At 39.2% G+C, this 24119-nt stretch overlaps 1 protein-coding gene across 3 annotated transcripts; it reads right to left on the reverse strand.

Moving 5' to 3' along the window:
* Positions 1 to 292: 292 nt before the first annotated feature.
* LOC122656321 lies at positions 293 to 23799 on the reverse strand. 3 transcript variants are annotated; one of them, XM_043850800.1, is made up of 9 exons: positions 23151 to 23793; positions 14900 to 15085; positions 11349 to 11441; positions 3674 to 3856; positions 3488 to 3590; positions 3215 to 3400; positions 1523 to 2748; positions 902 to 1344; positions 293 to 812 (listed from the first exon to the last, which is right to left on the reverse strand). In XM_043850800.1, exons 1-9 carry the CDS (start codon positions 23421 to 23423, stop codon positions 752 to 754), a joined length of 2754 nt encoding a protein of 917 aa, XP_043706735.1. In that variant the 5' UTR covers positions 23424 to 23793; the 3' UTR covers positions 293 to 751. The 3 variants fall into 3 exon arrangements, with proteins under 3 accessions (XP_043706735.1, XP_043706737.1, XP_043706736.1); XM_043850802.1 differs by lacking the exon at positions 23151 to 23793 and having other exon boundaries at positions 11349 to 11463; positions 14900 to 15049; XM_043850801.1 differs by lacking the exon at positions 293 to 812 and having other exon boundaries at positions 1122 to 1420; positions 23151 to 23799.
* Positions 23800 to 24119: the final 320 nt, after the last annotated feature.

Here is a 24119-nt window from a genome sequence, read left to right on the forward strand (position 1 = left end):
AGGGGTGTGAGGAAGAAAAAGCAATGAGCAAACTAAAGCACACCATAGAATTCATTGCTGCCAAACGCAACAACCAATTTACAAAAAAAAAAAAAAAATTCACAAAGAAATAATGCCATAAGGCATCATGTTGCAATTCCACATGTCAGTTAAGCAAGAGTAAAGATTGGCAAGTACTCAAAAGTCACTGAGACAAGTCAGAAACTCGAAATGTATCCTATAGCTGCAAGAATTCACCATCACAGAAATAGGTAAAAATGAATAACTAAAAACAATCTAGAAGACACAAAAGAAAAGAAAGGAAACTGTAAACCTTGTGTTTTGCCTGAAATGCTGGACACCATTCTGGTGCGCTGCAAAAGAGCTGAAAAAGCTTCTAGCAAAAGTACATTCTGTCTAAACAACAACCAAGCTCCTGTACAATCATCGTCACCCATTAAGGGTTTGCAAGGAGAAAAAGGAAAAACAGGGTGAAAAGCATAATCAGAGACATGCATGTAAACCACCTAAATGGAAAGCAAAGAGATGATGGAAGCTCAAAGAAAAGAGTCAGAAGAATGTACAAATAAATGCCTTCTTCCACCACTGACGAAAAATTAAAAAAGACTCCTTTTGTGAAGTTTGAATCAGCCAGATTGGGACTCAACGACCCAAAAGTTCAAGCTTCTGTCCCTGTTTGTTAGCATTTACTGTTGCTGTCTTTTCATCCTTTATCTATACATAACTATTTCCTTCCCAGTTCCCACTGCTATCAAATGGTCAAAGGGGGGAAATCATCATCATCTTTCAGATGGTATGACTGTACTGCAATCCTGCAGGTCCAAACCAGAGAGAGCTCAAATTTTTTATCATCCTGAATATGAGTGCCCAGAATTTTTCCTAGGTCAGAGAGTTCTCATACCTTTCCTGATTCATACTCAATGACGGTCTCAGTCTCTGCACTGTGGGTGATCGGAGGCTTGAAACTGATCCCCGAGTGTTTGGAGAGCCAGGGTCTAGCTGCTGCCTGCTCACATCTGGCAAGCGTGTACCCAATGGCAGTTTCCCAAAAGATCCAAATTCAGGCTTCTCAGAAGGGACAGAGAACCCATTGGGATGGGAGAACCCTTTAATAGTGGGGTGACCTGACTGGATAAATTCCAGTGATTCAGGCTTCCCACGTCCAGGAAAAATCGGGATTTGTACCTGCAACTGCTCCTGAGTGCCTTTTTCAACTAAGTTTGTCTCAGGCGGTGCTGCAGCCCCATCATTGTTACGAGATGCTCTCTGCAACTGACCAAGGGACACTGGAGTTGTATTCTTTCCCCTCCCCATGGAGGGTCTGTCCCTGTACGAACCATGGTTCTGCAAAATTCCAAGCATAAAAGCACTTTGAGACAATGGGACCCCACCATCTGGGCAGTTCAACATGAAACACAAGCTGCAAAATGAACCAATAATTGACACAGAATTGCAGCATTACATGATTAAATTAAATACAATTCAAATTTCCAAAACACCCAAGAGCTTGAAGTGAATGTACCGTGATAGGAATGTATGTGCCAGTTCCCCGTGGTTTAGGCGCTTCAGCACCAAAAGCACCACCAGACACCACGTGAGGGTTCCCAGGGTAGAATGTTGGTCCTGGGACAGCACCATTGGCATTAGGATAAGGAAACATGTTTCGCTTAAACTGCAGAGACTGATGAAAGGGTTCCCAACCATGCTTATTCTGGTAAGAAGATGGAGGAAATGGCATAATAGTGCACAACCGACCATATTGGAGACTTCTGAAGTGACTCTCGATGTCACCACTAAGATCTGCCAAAGAACCCACAGTTTCAGTGCTTCCAGCAGTGCCAGTTGTATCTATAACCCTGCATCCAAGTGACAAATCTTCCAAGGGATAAACAATTGAGTTCACAAATAGAATATCATTTGCTGAGCCAACAGAAGTTGTATCTTCAGGATTACTAAATGAGTAGCATGAACTATTAGTGACTGTCTCACTCCCCTCTTGCTGTAAACTGAAGCTCTTCTCTTCATCAGGAAAAAAAGGTAGCCAAGAAGACACCTTGGGGCTACAAGAATTTAATGGCTTTGTTCGTTCAGAATTTCCATTTACAGGCTTCCCACTTTTTGGAGATGAGCGAGAGAATCTGAGATGAGGTGCATGATGTGCTTTTCCAAATGGTGAACCACCAGTCTCACTACTTGGAGACATAGATTTAGAGGTCTCGCTTGTGTTTCTCAGACCTTGAATTCTGGAGGTAGCAAGATCTTTTGCATCCCCAGCCAGACGATTTCCTGAAACAGAATTTCCAGATGCAAAACCATCCGAGTCCAATGCCATTGGAGAGGGAGCCACTTTGATTGGATATCTTTGTGGCTCAGTTGCAATTTGCATTCCAGGATTTGTTTCCATCTCCGATGTCTTGATGTTAGTGATTTCCTCACGAACAGTTCCCATATTATCAATGTTTGATTCCCCCACTGACGCAATGGAACCAACTGATGATGATTCCAGAATTATAGTATCTTCTCTGCCTTTCTCAATAGCTAACTCCGAGCATGCAGGACCAGGCCCATTAGCATCAAAAGTTGGGAGAGAGTCCTGTACATCTGGCCTCTGTCCACTTCCATGCCTATCCAAGGTGTTCATGAAAAACTTGTTGAGTTCACTCTCTAAACTTTCTCCTGGTAGCAGAAGGACCCGACCAAGCTTTCGGGCCCCATATGTGAAGGCACTACGTATGCGATAGAAATTGCCTACGGCGACAGGAGGAAAAAAGGAAATTAGCAAACAGAATCATCACAACCAACCACATACACATGAGAGGGGAAATGAATAGCTCATTTGCCAAGATTTTCGCGTTGATCTTTCTCCCAGGTGTTTCTAATATTTTAAATAGTCTTTCAATGATTAGAAGATTTTAGTTTTCTAATAGGTAACATAAGTTCTTTTCTTCACTTGGATTTATCAGGAAAACAAAGGCTCAAAATCACCATAAGTCTAAACAAACTCTTTTAAAAACAATAACCAAACCTCCTGACACTACGTCCAAGGTTGTTATTTTCTTTCAAGGGTTGAAAATTTTTCCACAAACATTTATAAAGAATTAAGACTAGGAAGTGCAATGCACTGAGTCTTGCCAAAATAAGTCTTAACAAACTCTTTTAAAAACAATAACCAAACCTCCTGGTCTAGCCCAATAAAGGAGAAAGGACTACCTACCTTTGCTGACACTACGGCCAAGGTTGTTATTTTCTTTCAAGGGATCAATGATGTTAAGATGCTTCTGGGGAAATGCCCGTGAGTTGGTCTCAAACCCTCTTGGTGGCGCTGAATACAAGTCCACACATTTCTTTAAAAATTCTTTACCAAGCAACAAGCCAGCCCCACCATTATCAGGTGTCTCAACTGCAAAAGTCACAAAAGGATAAATAGACACAAAGTCACAAACAAGTGTATCCATCTAGCTTCATAAAGAAAAGGAAAATGTCTTACCCACTATTTCAGGCAGAGAAGATATGCAGACTGGACCATTTAAACTGATACAGTAGTTATCCCAATCAAACTTGCTGTAGTAGTCCAAAAATCTGTATAGAACCTATAAAGAGGTAGCATTTTTAGTCTGCTAAATTCAGCATTGTGCAGGTTTCATAACAACTCTTATTCCCAGCAAGCACTCACCACTAGGGGGCCATTTAAGGACGAATGAAATAGATGGAAGATATAAAAGACCAATATTTCAAGAGCATATGTAGAAATTAGACCATGATGAGCACCAAGAATGCGGCTCTCATAATAGCACCAAGCTTTAATCAGTATAATACTGCGTTTAAAGAGATGGTCCTTGCCAATAAGATCATCAATCTGCAAAAAAAGCAGCAGAAATAATGTTAACACACAAAAAAACAAAAAAAGGTCTGTTGGATAAAAACATATAGTAATCACAATCTGGAACTTTTCTGAATGGGATTTCTGACCAAACTTAAACAAATTGACTACAATCATGACTGAGAAATTAATCTACGAAAATAAATCAGATAATTGGCAGTGAGAAAGAGAAAGTTCTCTGAAACCAAAAGAGGGGAGGGGGGGGCTCAAAAGTCTTTCAATCATAAGGAATGAACTATGAAAGATGAAAGATGAAAGAAGAGGAGGTATATACATTTTAAATAAAACAACTTAACAAAATAGATCTATATAAAAAATAATTATATATATATGCAGTATTGTTAGAATAATAACTGTGGGAGTATTTTGAGCAAGGGTAGAATTGTAATTAGGGCTGTGACACTGTTCATGTGAACAGTGTTGGTGAACAGCGTTGGGGCATTTATGTAATTTTTCCTATTGAGATTTTATTATAAATAAAGAGCTTGGGTGATCACATTGATCAATCCAAGCATTGTGCTCTAATTCTCTCTTGTTAACATGGCATCAGAGCAGGTTTGAGTGTGAGTTCAAATCCCTCTCTCTTTTTTCTCCCACATCTTCTTCTTCTTCCATCTTTCTCTTTCTCTTCCTCTTCTCTTTTTCTGCTTTTTTTCATTGTTGCAGGGCAGCACTAATGAGGTGATCCATGGATCTAGTTGCTGCGCCTCAATACCTCATTCATTGATGACCTAATTCAAGATCGATAGCAGCTGTGCCACTTCCTAAATGCAATTTTTGAAGCTTCAATTTGGGGACTGCTTCCTTCTCTATCAGTGAGGATCAATTCTCCTTTTTTTTCTTAGAAGATCAAGACCAGCAGGGGTTTTCTGGACAAGCTACTATCTTCCAGCCTCTTCCCTCCATCGATATCAACAAATTTTTGGGTTTTTTTAAAACCCTGACAATATCGATCTAGGGTTTCTGGGCATCTGTTGTTGCTGATTTTTGGAGTGTTTCACCATCATCTCTGGAGAACTCGATCTGATTATTGGCCCCTACTGCATCTTTTTTGGTTGTTCATGTACATCAACAGTATCTTGCAATTTGGATTTTTTTTCACAACCCTAACAGGCATCGATCCTATTTTGAGGACCTTCTGCTGGCTGGTTTGTGAGAACTGCTCCCATATTCAACTGAATCAATTTCCCTTGACATCATGTCTGGATCTGACATCTCTTCTGCCAACTCTGGTTCTGATGGACAAGGTCACGATTACTACAGTCCCTTTGCTGTTAATTCAATAAAATTGGATGGATCATGGATCCAATTATTTAATGTGGTCCAGGTCTACCTATCTGGCTATTGTTGGTTGAGGGCTTACTGGACACATTACTGGTACTACTGAGAAACCGATTGCACTTGGTTCTGCGGCTTCTGCCCAAGATCGCTGGATCTCCAATGATTCACTGGTTATGTCATATTTACTTGGTTCTATGCAATCTGATCTTGCCAGTGGCTATCTATTATTGGAGACTGCTTCTCAAATATGGTCTGATGCAAAGGAAACCTATGGACAGCTAGGGAATGATGCACAGGTGTCTGAACTCAGAAAAAAAATTCATGACACCACCCAGATTGATCTTTCTATTTCCAAATACTATGCTGCCATATGTAGTTTATGGCAGCAATTAGACCATTACTCTGATTATCATCCCACCACTGCAACCGATATTGCTGCCTATAGGAAGCATGTGGATAAAATCAGGGTTTATGATTTCCTGGCTGGGTTAAATGTTGAATATGACCAGATTCGAGTTCAAGTTTTGGGCAGAGTTCCTTTTCCCACCTTGGAGCAGTCCTATGCCTTAGTTCTTTCTGAAGAAAATCGTAGGGCAGCAATGTTACATACTCTCACTACTAACCAATCAGCTCTACAGATTGCTGCCACTGCTGCTCCCATATCCGTTGTCACTGCTGCTCCTAGTGATTCTTCTAAAGGGATTGTGAAGTATGAACATTGTAATAAGCCCTCTCACACCAAAGCCACTTGCTCGAAGCTTCATGGTAAACCAGCTGATTTTGAGGCTAAGTGTGCTGCTCGTGGGAAGTCGAAAAACAAAGCCAATCATACTGAGTTTGTTACCACGACTCCTACTACTGACATTGGTCTCTCCCAGGATAAACTTCAAGCATTTCGTCATATGTTACATGCTTCTGCTGCATCTACTACATCAACTCCTGCCAATCCTTATACCACTTCAGGTTCCAATTTTACCCATTCAAGTATATTTTGTTTGCTGGTCATTGTGCATCGGTAGTCTCCACTCCTTAGATCATAGACTCTAGTGCCACTGATCATATGACTGGATCCTCTAGCCTCTTTCATCGCTATTCACCCACTTCTGGGAAAGACAAAGTTTGGATAGCTGATGGGTCTCTCTCCTCTGTCTCTTGGAAAGGCTCTATCAGTTGCTCCTCTTCTATCACTTTATCCTCTGTTTTACATACACCTAATTTTACAACTACTCTTCTATCCATTAGTAGTCTTACTCGTGACTTGAATTGTAAAGTGATTTTTTTTCCTTTCCACTGTGTTTTTCAGGATCTAGCAACGGGGGCGACGATTGGAGGTGGTAAAGTGCATGGTGGATTGTACCTGCTAGAAGATGGTTGTCCTCTTCCACCAACACCACCAACTCCCATGCATTAAAATTCATTAGTCTCTTATGAACTTCAACGATGGCATAATCGATTAGGTCACCCCCCTTTAGAAACCTTATCTCATTTATTTCCAACATTAGTTAAGCAACGTAATAAGGATGAATTTTTTTGTACGGCTTGTGTTCTAGCCAAACAAACTTGTTCAACTTATTCTATTTCTAATAAAAGAAGTCTCTCTTTTTAATATGTTTCATATTGATGTGCGGTCCTATCGGAAACCTTCTCTTTCTGGCCATCGTTGGTTTGTTTCCTTTATTGACTATCACTCTAGGAGTACATGGGTGTATCTGATGCATAATAAAAGTGATGTTTTCTCGTGTTTTCAGCATTTTCACAAGTTGGTTCAGACCCAATTCAATGCCTCTCAAAATTTTGAGGAGCGACAATAGCAAAGAGTATATGGAAGGTCAGTTCCAAAAATACCTTGCTGCACATGGGATAATTCACCAGACCAGTTGTGTTGATACACTAGCCCAAAATGGAGTGGCTAAAAGAAAAAACTGCCACCTCTTAGAGATGGCCTAGGATCTTATGTTTGCTCGTAATGTTCCCCCCTAAAATTGGGGGGATGTTGTTCTTACTGCAGCTTACCTAATTAATAGGATGCCTACCCGAGTTCTTGACTGACGTACCCCCATTGACCTTTTACATGGCTCCTCAGCATTTGTAGTTCCCACTAAAGTTTTTGGTTATGATTGTTATGATCGGGATACTAGGTCCCTGTGGTCTTCGCTGCATTTTCTTGGGTTATTCTCCCTTCCAGAAGGGTTATAAAAGCTACTATCCCCCACCCGTCGTACGGTGGTATGGATGTTGTATTTCATGAAACCCTTGCCAATTATCCCACTACACCTCTTCAGGGGGAGAATTCCAGTGAAGATGTGTTGACTCTTGGGGCCCCTCTTGAGGCTCTGGTGTATAACTAGCTTGAACCCACTTGTAACCAGTCTGAACCAACTCCTCTTATTCCTCCCATACCATCTACCGGAGAGGATCCCACACAGGGGGAGACCTTGGGTACTGGTAATGATGCAGTTCCTATTCAGGGGGAGCTTACTCCAGTCCAGAAAACCATTGGAGAATTTCATAAGAGAATTAATGACTCCAATCTCAAAACATATCAGAGAGAATGTTCCAAATACAAACAGCTTCCGTCCACTGCAACACCAGTACCCCATTCAGTTGCCGACTCTAGACCCGGATCATCCTTCCACTCCAGGTAAAACCTCTTCTCCTGAGTTACCTATTGCTCTTCGTAAAGGTACTAGGACTTGTACTCAACATCCTATATCTCATGTTGTCTCTTATAATTCTCTTTCTCCATCCTTTCGTGCTTTTGTTTTTTCTCTTTCTGTTCGTATTCCCCAAAATTGGCAGGAAGCTTTTACAGATGGAAAGTGGAAGGCAACAATGATGGAAGAAATGAGAGCCTTACAAAAAAAAATGATACATGGGATCTTGTGGTTCTTCCTCTAGGGAAAAGACCAGTTAGATGTAAATGAGTATTTGTGGTGAAACAAAAGGTAGATGGCACTGTGGATCGATATAAGGCACGGTTGGTGTCAAAGGGATTCACTCAGACATATGGGATTGACTACCAGGAGACCTTTGCACCTATTGCTAAACTAAATACTATCAGAGTACTACTATCTTGTGCAGTAAATCTGGGGTGGGATTCACAACAGTTGGATGTGAAGAATGCCTTCCTCCATGGAGAGCTTGAAGAGGAGGTATAAATGGATATTCCACCTGGTTTCTCATGTGACAAAACCAGCGGCAAGGTATGTAAGTTGAAGCGTGCTTTATATGGGCTAAAGCAATCACCTCGTGCTTGGTTTGGAAGATTTCATAAGGCTATGGTTTTTGTGGGATATAAGCAAAGTAATGTTGATCATACTCTGCTTATCAAAAGGAATGGTGATAAAATAACCATTCTCATAGTCTATGTTGATGATATTGTGGTGATTGAGAATGATTGTGATGAGATCAACAAGTTGAAGACTTTCCTTGGCCGTGAATTTGAAATAAAGGATCTGGGAAAGCTGAAGTGCTTTCAAGGGATAGAGGTTGCTCGATCTTCAAAGGGCATCTTTCTTTTTCACAGGAAGTATATCCTAGATCTATTATCTGAGACCGGGTTGTTAGGGTGTCACCCTTTGGATACACCTATGGAGGCTACTACAAGACTCAAGGAAAAGGAGGTTGAACCACTTGACAAAGGTCGCTACCAGCGGCTGGTGGGAAAACTTATTTACCTCTCCCATACATGGCCAGACATAGTCATTGTCGTGAGTTTGGGAAGTCAGTTCATGCATGATCCTAATTCCTCTCATATGGATGTTGTTCTTCATATTCTTCGTTATTTGAAGTCAGCCCAAGGAAAAGGAATTCTTAAATCTCCTCATGATCATCTACGAGTTGAAGCGTATATTGATGCTGATAGGGCTGGATCTTCTGATAGAAAGTCCATATCTGGTTACTGCTCATTTGCAGGTGCAAATCTTGTCACTTGGCGTAGCAAGAAACAGAACGTAGTGTCAAGGTCTAGTGCTGAAGCAGAGTTTTGTGCTATGGCACAAGGCATTTGTGAGTTATTGTAGCTTAAAGGTTTATTGCAAGATCTTGGTGTTCCTGTCTGTCTCCTTATGATGTTGTATTGTAACAACAAGGTTGTTATTAGCATTCCTCACAATCCGGTTCAGCATGATCGCATACTAATGAGCATTGCATATACGAGTTGAAGCGTATACTGATGCTGATTGGGCTGGAACTTCTAATAGAAAGTCCATATCTGGTTATTGCTCCTTTGCAGGTAGAAATCTTGTCACTTGGCGTAGCAAGAAACAAAACGTGGTGGCAAGGTCTAGTGCTGAAGTAGAGTTTCGTGCTATAGCACAAGGCATTTGTGAGCTGTTGTGGCTTAGAGGTTTATTGCAAGATCTTGGTATTCCTGTCAGTCTCCCTATAATGTTGTATTGTGACAACAAGGCTGCTATTAGCATTACTCACAATCCGGTTCAGCACGATCATACCAAGCATGTGAAGGTTGATAGGCATTTTATCAAGGAGAAGCTAGAAGGACTGATCTATGTTCCCTTTGTGGCAAGGTCTAGTGCTGAAGCAGAGTTTCGTGCTATAGCACAAGGCATTTGTGAGTTGTTGTGGCTTACAGGTTTATTGCAAGATCTTGGTGTTCCTATCCGTCTCCCTATGATGTTGTATTGTGACAACAAGGCTGCTATTAGCATTACTCACAATCCGGTTCAGCATGATCATACCAAGCATGTGAAGGTTGATAGGCACTTTATCAAGGAGAAGCTAAAAGGACTGATCTGTGTTCCCTTTGTGAAGTCTGCTGATCAATTAGTTGATGTATTCACAAAGGGGTTAAGTGGGAAAGTCTTTCATCCTATTTTAGTCAAGTTGGGCATGTTTGATATTTATGCTCCAACTTGAGGGGGAGTGCTAGAATAATAACCGTATGAGTATTTTGAGCAAGGGTATAATTGTAATTAGGGCTGTGATACTATTCACATGAACATTGTCGATGAACAGTGTCGGTGAACAGTATTAGGGCATATATGTAATTTTTCCTATTGGAATTTTATTATAGATAAAGAGCTTGGGTGATCACATTGATCAATCCAAGCATTGAGCTCTAATTCTCTCTTGTTAACAAGTATTTTAAAAGAGTAGATATATAGAACTGCAATAGACAATTGAGGGACAAAGGAAAAAGTTCACATCCGAGCAACAAGTGAACTATTAAAGAGCATAGATTACAAATGATGCATGAAGGAAGAGAGAAGATGAGAACTAGGACTAGGAAAAGACGAGGAGACAACTACAATAACTATAAATAATAGAGGGAGGAGACAGGAAAGCACTTCAAATCCTAGTAACAAATAAATAATCATTAACACAAGGAGAGGAAAGGAAAACACTTCGGCCAAGGATAACAAATGAACTATTAAAGATTGTAGAATATTAATAACACAGGAAGAAGGAACCTGCAATTATATAATTTAGAAATTACCAACGACACTAAATAAACCATCGAAGATAGATCATCAAGAATGAAAGAAAAAGAAGAAATGAAAACACTCAAAAAACTGGCAATTATATCAATGAACTATCAAGGACCACAAAATGTTAATTATGCAAGATGAAACAAAAAACTCCACTTGAAAATAACTTCTATGATTTTTTATATTCATGGTTGTATGTGCATACAAGCTTCTACCTGCAAACAAATTGTTGTTTCTTCTAACCAATTGAGGCACCTGGAAAGCCAAGTTAGATTATCATGCTCTTTTGGGCTCCATTTTTTTCATTGGAAAATTACTTTATAACCCCCCCCCTTTTATTGCACATAAAAATGAAGCATATTAGGACATGAGAGATTTAAAACACAAATTTCTTTTTGGTGGTAAATAGCATTCAAATACTTTTGAAAGTAATTTTCCAATAATTTTCTTTGATTCATATTTTTACAAAACTACCTATTAAGAGAATTAGAATATGAACAGTTCGGTTCCTGTAAAATGTTCGCTGTTGAAAGAAAATGGAATCTTAGCGTTTCAATATATGTGTCCAACTCTAAAGTGATGCGGCTTGAAGCAAACGAGCTCAGCCTAGAAAGCATTAGTTCAGTCAAGCTTTTCTACTAACTAATAATAATAAGTTATATGGTAAAATGAACTTTCAAGGGAGCCATTCAGTATAGATTTGGAACTGGAACCTTCAAGGGATGCACGGATTATACCTGCTCAAGAAAGCATAATGTACAGAGTCCTCCGATTTGATTGAAAGAGATGTCTACTACAATATTCTGTACAAGGCATTTGACGAGTTTAACCTGCCACCAGAAATCCCAACATCTGAGCATAAGTTAGATCAAGTTAGGAAAAAGATATTAACAAAAATTTAACCCAACTAAAAATTATCGGATGCGTAATGCTAGAAGCATCTTCAATAGGATGAAGAGGAAAAATGAGTTTCACAACGGATCACATGAAGCATTGAACACATAGAAATACAAGGCTTTATAAGCAAATTATAAATATACAAGGCATTACATGCATACTTATAGAACTACATAAACACCTAAAGACATCATAGACTAGATGATGATACAGGCTGAAAGTGGAGGGTTTCATTAAGCTCATGGATGGAAAATGGAACGATTACAAGGTAGAAGCATCAGAATCTAAGTTCATATAAGTCTAGGATCATGAAGCAAGATAAGACTGGTTTTGGAAAAGTAAACTAAAACTCCACTAAGCCATTTCCCAACTAAATTGGTTCAACTCTATACACGGCCATATTTGTTGTTAATCCTACGCTATGCATGTCCATTCCCACAACTTCTACAAAAGTTACTGTAGGCCTACCCCTAGTTCTTTAAGCTCCTCGCTCTAAACCACATTACTCATCCTTCCCAGTGAATTCAGAGAGAATGCTTTGGAACAGTAAGGACTAAGGATGCAAATGATTGTGTAGTCCACAACACATTGTGCTTGCACTTTGGAGAGGAGGATCGCCTATTTCCCTATACTAGACACAGAAAAACCAAAAAAGCCCATACAGTTTCGTCATGAAAAGACTAGTGATTTTAAAAAATCTACAAAGTGCAATTAAAGCACTGCAATGTCAAACTTCTTGACCTTTTCTGGTGTTTATTTCAACAAACATAAACTAGTGTGTAAAATTGGTGAGAAAGTTTTCAAACTGTTCATCTGAACCTATATTTTACATCCAAAATAGGAAGTCTTTTCTGTGCAAACTGCCTCTATAGTTATGACAAATATACACCAACAGTTTTTGAAGTAAACATAACTATTCGACTGAGTGGTCCACTCTGCCAACAGGGCTTTGACAAGATTGTTTTCCATGGCTGCTTGCTTGGTATTGAAGACCCTCAAGGATTAGCGGAGTAGTTCTAAGGGATTGCAGCTTATCCTGGCTAAGCTGGAAAATAGCAATTAAATGAAGGATAAGTGTGATTGGCTGACTTTGAGATGAATTTTATCAAATACATGCTGGACAGAACAAACGGATTAATATTGTAAGTGATTCTAGGTCAAAATAGAACCCTTTTCGAATCAAAAGGGTTTAGATTTAAAGAATTACAAAGCAAATCAGAATATAGGAATATTATGAATCAGATCAAACAGCAAGTAATGTTGAATAGAACTGTAGAGTGCAGATCAGCAAATCTGGATTCCAGCAAAGGGTATTCAATCATCCGATAGGGGAACAGAATAGTCATCATGCGATGGGAATCACTCATAGTTGTCATGGTCAAGGCGATCGATAGACACCTTTTTTTCCCCCCTTTGCTTCCCCTTTTTCCCCCAGGTCTGGTCTGGTCACCTTGACACTCAAGGTAACTAGTCACCTTGGCTGTCAGGGATTTCCATATTGCCTGGGTAATGTTGACAGCAAAGGAATCACTGTCAGAGAAAACTACTGGCAAGGCAACAGAAACTAGAAATACAGAAAATAAATGCAAACAGTAGCTGATTGAATTATATGTTTATAATGAAAGTTGTGTGTGTGTGTGTGTGTGCGTGTGAGCCGGGGGGGAGGGAGAGAGACAGAGAACATCCATACAAGTCAAAAGCTAGAGTACGATTTCCAACAATGTGTTAGGCTGTTAGCTAATCTCTCAAACTCACTGTATGAATACTAGCACACATTGAACAGTCTCAAAGGCTCCAAATTTCAATCACGAAACCACCCGTGGAGCTTCTCTCAATAACCTCCAACGAATTACAGTTAAAGACTAGAAAAAATGAGCACATAATGAAGGCCACATGCAGATAATGAAGAACCAAAATGATGAATTACCTAGGATGCCTGTGACCATAAAAATTCATGGAGCCACCTATAATAGTATAAGAACTTTATGTTTTCTGGCCCATGATCAAGTTACCAACACTTGATCACTCACTACCCAAAACATCTGCGGCGTTTTCTAACTAAAACAGAATATTACTACTGCAATTGCATTCAACACCGGAATAAATCAAAGAAGACATGATCCTAGGCAATACTTGACATGTCTCCCCCACCCCCAGGTCCATCACAAGGGCCCAGGGAAACGAAAATTGGTATTTGCTTTACATTGGTTGTAGAACCTATCTTGCGTCACTTGTTAGGCAATTCAGTGGCTAGAGAAGGTTTAGAAGGGGCTCCTAATGTATTTAAAATTCACTTCCCTTCCATAGGCTTTGTTTTGTTGTTTTCACATCTTTCAAATAAACTCCATCATTAATCAGAAGTTGAGAAATGATTTTGGAGTGAGCTAAAACATGCCATAAATCATCACAAATATGGTGAAAGGTTCCTGGTCTGCACAGTCTAGGGGGTCTCCCTGTAGTACAAGCCTGGTTCTGCCATGTGGAAGAATGATGTGGCAATGTAGACTGTTGGATATATCTGGAGAATGAGTTTGATTCGACACATGTCAAAATTTCAGACTCAAATTCAGTCATGTACCCTCCAAAGTATTGGCATGCAACCTCTTGGTGGTCTTTGATTTTTTTATGCTTCATTTTGCCACTTGGCCAAGTACTTTTGGACTGAAACTAGACATGTGAGCAGGGGACTTTGGGGTCAAATTGTTTACAAAATTTGAGCCCCATCCAACCTGCCACATGGCAGAACCAAGTGTGCAGTCCAAGAAAATTCCCTAGACTGTGCAGACCAATAAAAACAAGCCCCATAAATATGATTAAAACAGAAGGAAGAATTAAGGAAAAGGGTACTACCATACTAGAGACCATACTTTTGAAAAACTTGGACGAGACACGCCAGTCAAACTGGGTTCAAACAGAACCGGCCTCTTTACAGTTCGGTCAAAATGCCCAAAGCCAGGACTACACCAAAACCAGTAAAAAACCGGGTTCACAGTTCAACCACTGGTCTGATTTTCAAAACTATGATAAAGACATGCAACTAGATGGTGAACTAGCATTTTTTTTTCCTGATCTATATTCCAACATTTATTTTACATGAGATACTCCAGGAACATTAAAAGATTACCATCTAATTGTCAAAATGGAAAAGAGAGCATAACAAAGACAAAGGAGAAATCAATTAATCCTTTAAAAAAATGCTTGAGAAGATAATTGGCAATATATGTAAGATCTAGCCAGGGACAGCATACTGGAACATGGCCTAAGGAAAATGAAAAAAGCCATATCTATGCTAAATAGCAAGTCAAACCCTAGGATATTCCTATAAGTGCTAAGAGATATGTGTCCTCACTACACAAAAGTTAAAATGTTTAGAAAGTTCAGAGTGAAGAACCTCAGCATGAATGTATTGAACATCCTTTACTTCGAACTCAGCAGCCTCATTCCGCTCTTCTACTTCAAGAACATCATGAACGTCATTTGCCAAAGCGTCTTCAGTATTTTGACTGCTAACGGCAGTCAAATCAATATCTCCGTCAGGAAGATAGGTTTTCAGCGGCACAGAACCAAATGGGAAGACCTGTAAAAGTGCAAAGATAAGTTATCCATAAAAATTTAGAAACAGTTCAACAAAATGGACAATCTCATCCAACATAGCTCGCTTAATTAAAGAGTGACACTTGCTTGTTCTTGGAAAGCATTTGATGAGGTTCACAGATCTAGAAGGAATTCTATAAAGCAAACAAGTACTAGAACGATACTTAAAAACCAGGATCAAAATTTAAAGAATGAAATAAATTGAAGAATTTGACAAAGAAAATCAGAATTTTAATGCACGATCAGAAAAATGAGTTATTCTGGAATTTACCAAACAGTAACTAAGTGCTGTACTTACGAGTAAGCAAAAGTTAGAAACATAAATACGCAGTAAACAGGGACTGGAGGAAATTGAACTGTAACATTTAATAACTAACTAAACTGGGATGTAATTCTAGAAACGGGGTTGCCTGGTCCTAATGGATGGATCCAAACCGATTAAAAAATAAAAGGAATTAATAGGCAATTGAAGTGTGCGATTGAGATTGAAAAGCTAAAGATAGAAATTGAAGAAGAACAATGATAAAGGCCAACCTTAAAGTTTCAGAACAAAAGAATGACAGCTGGAAATTTAGATGAAATAGATGAACTGAAATAGGTTCCAAGAAACAAAATACCGTCTCGTAAGAATAATAGGGAAGAATCAAGGAATTTTTATCTGCTTCTGTGCGCATCGTGCGGCGCAGCAGCGGCCATGTGTGCACAGCGGGCCCCACTGTGCACACATGGCCGCTGCTGCGCCGCACGATGCGCACAGCAACGCTCCAGTTACAGCAGCGGATAAAGGTCCAGAATCAAGGGGGAAAAAAACAGAAGAGAAACTGGAAGGACACCAGCCTGAACTGAAAGGACTACTAAAAGTAGGAAAGAAAAAAAGGAACCTCAGGACTGGGATTTTCACCAGTCTCACACAATCAGAGCACATAATATAAAAAAGTAGACAAATCTTCATTGAACTGTAAAATTGATGGGTAGTTTACAACGTTAAATGACCAACTTTTCTACCAAATGACTCGAAGAAGGGATCCTAATTAGACCCTCAAACAGAAACTAACAATCTAACTCAGAACAGGATACTTAATCAATCTGCTGCCAGCTTCTAAGACTACCATAATCTCCCAATCACTATTACTGGATGACTAACAAAAGGCTAAACCAAATACTTCCTAAAGACTGAACTACTCTTTCTGCTGCTCCCAGCCCCTTGTGAGCCTCCTATGCTATGGTTTAGGGAAGGTTTTAAAATCCAGAATCAGACACAGGACGGCCTCCTTCAATTTGAATAGAATCAGAATCAGCAGAAACCCTAGAAAAAGGAATTGGGAAGAAGAAGCAAACATTTCCACAAATCTTTGATTTTTGGAGTTTATTTAATGTTCGTCTAGATCTAGCTACAAGAAGTAAGTTTCATATTGGCGGGTCAAATAGTTTCTTGAGGTAAAGGACTTCAACCTCGCAGTGTATGATTAAAAGCCCTCACCAAGATTGTAGTTCCAGGTTGATTGAATCAACAATTCCCTCTTTGTGATAGCTGAGAAGCGTTTTAAATACTTTTCGTCAAGGAGGGCAAAAGATTGAATTGAATAACTGGGGAGAGTGAAGTACCATTCCATAGCTTGATCAGTAAGGCTCCTTGGGAATAGTCTTATCATCAGACTATCATCATGAGCCACTTCAGCGCATTAGGCGGGTGGGCATAAAAGGATTTCACGTACGTAAGGGGATCCCCCCTTTTGCTATGTAGGTCCAACTACCTTTTGATGTGGGCCCTCTCATTCCTTCTGTAAATAGAAGAGAAAGAAGAAGAAGAGAAAAGAGAAGAGAGTGAGTGAGAAGCTGGTCTCACACTAGAGAGAGACCAGAAATATCTCGTTATAAATTTATAATATAGATCTCTTTACAGGGGCAGAAAGGTAAAAAAACATAAAACAAAAAGAAGGAAGGAACCCCTTCTCGGTATTAGCGCCAGATTGCCTGACTCTAATTCCGAGAAGGGTATTACCCTTTCTACCCTCCTACCTCATCTCATACTTCTAATACCTTCCAAATCTAAGGATCATAGGGTTGAGGACCTCTTCATACGAATCTTTATATTTCCTCTTAATTCTTCTATTTCACTGGCTAAAAGCAAGGTTCGAAATCTAGGTTTCAAGGCCGGTTTTGGTCAGGCCCCGAAAACTTGGTCGAAACCTGGTATTTTTCTAGGCCAACTTGAAACCTTGGTTTAAAGACCCAGAAAGTGGTTTTTGCCCTGATTGTTCTTGTGCGGCCTATTTTTGACATTTTAAACTCAATCCATGAATTAGTTTCACAAAAAGATCAATAAAAATGGTACTTGTGGTTTTGACCCAAGTTTGCTAGCGTATACTGTTCTTGGAAATGGTATTGAACCTGGTTTGGTACACTTATTTGTTGGAAAGCTGGTTTTGTGCTCTACCCAAACAAATCCAAGATTGCTTAAATCTTATTTATATTGAAGGAGTTATGTTGTTTAAAATTGCCCTGAATGGAAATAAATTTTTAGACACCAACACAAAATATTTTATTGCCGCTCTTTCGGTTTAGCAATGTTTTATCATATTAAGAGTTATGGAATTCTTATATTTGAGAAAAACCCCAGCATTTGAAAGTTGAAAATTTTCACCTACTGCCAAAAATCCAGTTTTTGGTCTTGAACTAGGGGGTTGACTTTTTATCTTTTTGGAATTCGATTTTTTAGTTATCATTATTGGATTCAAAGACGGGGCATTTGCTTATTCATGAATAATATCTTAAGTAAAGGAAATAACAAATATAAAAACATGATATTTGGCATAAATAAGTGTCAAATCTGGTTCGACACCTATTCGAGGCCAAACCCAGGTTTCGCCAAGTTTTGATGGGGACAAGTGAATTTATGTATGTGGTTAACCCAGGTTCAGGTCGAAACATGCGAAATGGGGGTGGCATCAATGGGGATGGGGTATTTTAAGTAAGTTGTTCAACCAGTTTCAGTCAAACCAGACCGAAAAATGTGAAATTTCGTCAAAACTTGTCAAAACCAGGTACAAAGTGGTATTGCATGTAGGTTCTGTTTCGGATTCTTGCAAAATCGAGATTTTGAACCATGACTAAACGAAGAAAAAAATGGAAAAAAATGAAGATCTAAATGCATCCATGGCCGATTCCAATTCGATTTTTAAATCCATGGGCTTAGGCCTCCATAATGGATCAAATCGACCCAACCAAATTGAGGCTTCACCTGCTGCAACAGTATTTCTAGATTGTCCCATAGATTTATGCAGCACATATGTATGAATATGATATTGCAAGAGGGGACAAAATTAGGTTGTGGAAGGACATTTCAGAGTAGATTCCCTAGGTTATATTGTTTGGTGAGGGAGAAGAATAAGACCATTAGGTAACATATGCTCACAATGAGGGGGGGTTTACAATGAAAGTTTTGTTTGAGGTGGGGGTGGGGGGACCATTTCAGAGTAGAATCCCTAAGTTATATTCTTTGATGAGGGAGATAAGTAAGACTATCCTTCCATAAGGCATAAACCCTATAGTGCTGCAAACAAAAGTTCCACAGCAAACTACCCTTCTCTCCACAGGGTCTCTTTGGCACTTGAATAAACAGATTATCAACATTGCAGGCCAAATCCTGTGTTCTCCAAACAGACTCAAGAAATATGTCCAAACTTTCACCGCCAAGGTTCTAAAACTCGGGTTTCGACCGGCCGGAAACCGAGATCTGGTCGAAACCTGTGATTTTTTCCCATCCAACTCGAGCTGGTGGTTTTAAAGCCTAGAAATGCTTTTTTTTATGAGTTTTTTGTATACAGCCTATTTTTGACATCCTAAACAAAATGCATGAACTATTTTCACCCAAAAAAAAAAAACACTCAAAATGGTACTTGAGGTTTTTTACCCAAGTTTACTTGTGCACACACAGTGTACTGAGAATCATAGTTGTCAAGACAAACACTTATTTATGCCAAATATCATTTAAGTAAATGTTTTTGTATTTGTATTTCATTTACTTAAGATATTATTCATAAATAAGCAAATACCCCATATTTGAATCCAATAAAAATAGTTAAAAAATCAAATTCCAAAAGGATAAAAGTCAACCCCCCCAATTCAAGAACAAAAACTGGATTTTCGGTGGTAGGTGCAATTTTCGACTTTTAAATGCTGGGGTTTTTCTCAAATCTAAAAATTCCATAAATCTTAATATGGTAAACATTGCTAAAAACCAAAAGTGCGGTAAAATATTCATTTGTTTTGATGTGTAAAAAGTTATTTTCAATCAAAGCCATTATGACAGAATTCGCGCACACCAAATTAACTTTGACCGGAACATAACTCCTTCAATATAGATCGGATTTAAGCAATCTTGGATTTGTTGGAAAGTAATGTAGTCCAATGTGGCAAGGAGACCAGCTAGGAGCCAAGCAACAGGATCTGCTATGAACAGGCAGTCCAATTGGGCAGAAATTGGGATTTTAGTCCAAATTAGGGTTAGGGTTAGGATGAGGTTAAGATTTGGATGGTTGGTTTTGATAGGCAGGTATAGGGGAAGCTAACAGTGAAGGTCTAGGATTAAAATAATGAGTGGAAGTGTATTACTTCAAGTTGCAGCAAATTTGGGTTTCGGGTTTTTAAAAAGATGAGAGTGAGGGGATCTAGGGTTTAGAGATGGATTTAGGGCAGGGGGTTAAGGTCAAGTTCTCCAGGGGTGGGAGAGTCACTCGGCCAAGGTATGGAGGCTTAGTGATGGTGGATGTGGCTAGGTAGGATTTTAGAGTTTGGGTAATTAATAGGGATGAGGAATTAGGGGTTCGATGGGGATGGGCTGAAGTTAAGGTCAGTGGTAGGAGGCTATGAGGGTATTATGGTTAAATGAGGGATTTTGATGGTGGAATAAGCTGTGAGTGAAATTAGGTTTAGGAAAATTTAAGAAAATAAGGGGAATGTTAGGGTTGGGATGTAGAGGGTTTAGAGGTAGAGGATTGGGGATGGGGTGACCTTGAACTTACTTGAAGATCGGGGATGTAGGCAGCAGCAGCTTGAAGAAAATTCGAACCTTGCCAGAATACCTAGAGGAAGCTTGTTCGAACCACGGCCGACAGGTGCCGATTGATCACACACCAATCGCACCTCGCTTTGATCAAACACAAAGCAAACTCACAAAGAGAGAAGCAGCAGTTTGCTAACAGCAGATTTTAATTCATAAAAGTGGAAATGAGGAGCTCCACGATTTCATTAACTTAAATAGGGCTTAAGAGCCTAAAACATATTCAGCCTAGGAGTCTAAAATACCCCTGGCCGACCTATCTAACCCACACTCCTCTCTAAATCGTGGGAGTGTGGTGTGGACCCAAAAAAACAGAAAATTACATCATTAAATAAAAGCTGACTTAAGTCACTTAAACTAGACCAAGGTTGAACCAGGTTGGACCGGTTCAACTTAAAACATAAAATAACACTTTAAAAACAAAAAACTAAGTATGGATCCATCTAACACTACTGACTATATCACTTGGACAGCAGCTTATTCTTCTTCCTCTTGCGGATGTAGGCCTGTAGCTCTGCATCAGAAAGCTATCAAAACAAAGCTTTCTAACAAATCCAATATTGCTTAAATCTGATTTATATTGAAGGAGTTATGTTCCGATCAAAGTTAATTTGGTGTACGCGAATGCTGTCAAAATGGCTTTAAATGAAAATAATTTTTTAGACACCAAAACAAATGAATATTTTATAGCACTTTTGGTTTTTAGCAATGTTTTACCATATTAAAATTTATGGAATTTATAGATTTGAGAAAAACCCTAGCATTAGAAAGTTGAAAATTTTACCTACCGCCGAAAATCTAGCTTTTGTTCTTGAACTGGGAGTTGACTTTTTATCCTTTTGAAATTTTATTTTTTAACTATTTTTATTGGATTCAAATAGGAGGTATTTGCTTATTTATGAATAACATCTTAAGTAATAAAAGAGAAGTTGCAGCAACTTGCAAATCAGAAGTTTATTTTCAAAAGTGGAGAGTGAAGTGCTCCATGATGTCTATTGCTTATATAATGGCCCAAGGGCCTTACTCCTATTCAGCCTATGAGTATGAAAACTCCTAGCCTGCTAACACTATTCCACCTCTCTTCTAAATTCATGGGAGTATGGACCCCCCAAAAAAAAAATTACATTAATTAGAGTAGTGACTTAAGTCACTTAAATTGAACCACCGGTTCAAACTAGCTTTAGACCATTTCAATTTAAACCATGAAAATAAACTAAGTATAGAGCTAATGCCGTATGAAACTTATGTACCTCTACTTTATGCCCACAAAAATGGCCTATTACATAGAAAACCCATGGGACCAAAGGCCCAGCATGTATATAAACCAACCTTAGACTTATTCCTAAGCAAACAAGCCCAATTTGATGATAAATCTGCATCACTGTTAGCAGACTCGAACCCGTGACCAAAAAAAAACAGAATGAAATAATGTCTAGCTTGGGATAGGGGAAAGAGAGAGAAAGTGTGTCTATGTGTGTGAGCTTATTAACCAAAAGAGAACCTATTTTACGTAATGGAATGATGATGGACTCCATCACACACACACATATATGGTTTCCTACAAGAAAAAACATATTTATTCTACGCTGCTCTTTATTTCTTAAAGCTGCTCTCAACCAAACATGTCAGTGGACCCACAGATGGCCCCATTTGGATTGCAAGAGACCAGAAATGGTGGCCTACAGCATTCTGTCATTCTTTGCATCAACTTGTGCAAAACCTTGGTTTTACAGATCAAAGAAAGAGACTTTCATCATTTTGATTACATGCCATAGTGCCCGTAAAAAAGGCCCCCTCAGGGAGGAGGGGGGAATTAATCTTAGGAGAGAACCCCAATCAATGAAAACAGATCCTGTATATGAACATAGCCTTGTCATCAAAAGATCTTCCATGTCAGTGTTTCCAAATAACAAATATTGGAAAATATTGGGTAATGTCTTGAAATTTTCATCAGGAGAAAATGCAAAAAAAAAAAAAAAATGAAAGACCATGAAGTTATGCCCATAGGAAAGCAAATGAAATTGCCTCAACCGAGCTGATTCATTGGTGCTGGGAGGTTGTAGCGATGGGGCTATCCTGATCTGTTGACAAAAGATGGGGATAACATCTGCTTCTCTTCTCCTTCTGTCCTCTCCTGATTTTTAAACCTTATTATGTTCTTTCTGATTGCATTTAGAACCAACAATACAAGCCTAAGGAAGCACAAAAATACAAGCCCAAAGTATTTTGTGATCATATCCACTGCAATCCAAACTAAGTTGAAAAACATACAATCATGAATATGCATTTATGAGAGTGAAAAATGATATAAAACTGTGGCATCCCTAAAAAACCTGTCATACTTAAATGTCTGCATTTCCATCATTGCAGATTATTTTTTTTAGCCTGTTACACTTGAGGACATGGGACAATGTTATAAAGTGTGGGATGAATTGCTAACCTTATCAAATAGACAACGAAGACATCTTCACTCTCTCCCAATTCCTAATATGATATTACTCTACCATTTGAACATCAAAAAGTGTAGGTCTCTACTAACCAATTAACTGGAGTCCAAAGAAAATTGGATTAAAAGAAGAGTAGGTAATGCAAATAGTAGAAGTTGAGATGCTCCTCTTGGAGGAGCTAATTTGATACAATGAATGCCTATGTATAAGTGCACTTTTTCATTCTTTTTATAATAAGGTGTATCTATGTATATTCCAACACAAGTTTCCCCATTTTTACCTAACAGAACAGAAAATCACAAGAGATCCCAAACTTAACCCACTCGAGAGAAAGAACAGTCAAATGAAGTCCGAGGAAGGCTCCTAAGTAAAACCCATCAGAGAATGAAAGAAATACAGGGTGATAAGTAAAAATAAACTAACGCAGAGACAATAAGATCGATAATACTAAATAAATAGCTAGAAAACTTCATGAAATTCTATATTAATTAAGAACCAGAAAAGATCAATAAAATAGGCCGAAACGAATCGAATCTCACCTCGCTTCCAAGGTAATTTCTAATCAGTCTCTGTACATAATCGATTACTTCCTTCCTCCTCTGCTCAGAAACTACAGTAGGCTGAATCCGGCAAAAAATCTCATGGGTCTTCTGCTCGGCTTTTATCCAGTTTTCTTCACCAATTGACAATGGATTTGGATTACATGAAGACGACGACGACGACGACGACGACATAGACAACGAGGAGAGGCACGAACCATCTTCGTTTAAGACGCCGTGTGGCTGTGGCGACCAAACTTGAAGATCGCCCATGCAATCAGAAGTGGAAAATCACGATCACTCAAAAGAAAAAGCCGGAAATCTTCACATACCCAATGGCCCTCGGACGGTTTTCGCCACCGAAGGCACAGAAAAATCGGAGCAAAAACATTCGGGAAGTCAAGAGATGAAAAGGTTAGATGAAGCGCTGATCATAGTCGAACAGAAACATTGGACGCAATGCCAGAAAACGATTGTTAACGGTGGTATTTCGGGAAATTTTTTTATCTTTGGCTTGTAATAAATTAAATGGATAGAGGTTGCAGATACGAAACTGTGCAAAATATTTTGAGTTGTCGAAATATGGTTTGAAATTGGGGAAAACCAGCTGCTCGGATGGTTTTGGGGCGATCCAAGGTGCTTCCAGAGCTCTGCTGTTTCCGAAACGCTCTACACAGACGCCAGGCACATGAGCTGATGGGCAGTCTGTGCAGGGGGCAGGGTGGTCATTGCGTTCACCCCCATTTGCCTAGGTGTAGGCTGCGCAGCGGCACAGAAACAGTGCCCAAAAATTAATAGAATATAAACTTACCAAAAAAAATTAAAAAAGGAAAAATATTCTATGCACGGTAGGATAATCGCCCAAACACGTGGGTGTCTGGGCGGCAAAATGACTGCCCCACCCCTTGAATGACTAAAATGACTGCCTCATCCCACCCCATGTATCTAAGCACCCCTTAAGCTCCAGGG

The sequence above is a fragment of the Telopea speciosissima genome, chromosome 3 (assembly GCF_018873765.1).
Source record: "Telopea speciosissima isolate NSW1024214 ecotype Mountain lineage chromosome 3, Tspe_v1, whole genome shotgun sequence".
NCBI lineage: Eukaryota > Viridiplantae > Streptophyta > Magnoliopsida > Proteales > Proteaceae > Telopea > Telopea speciosissima.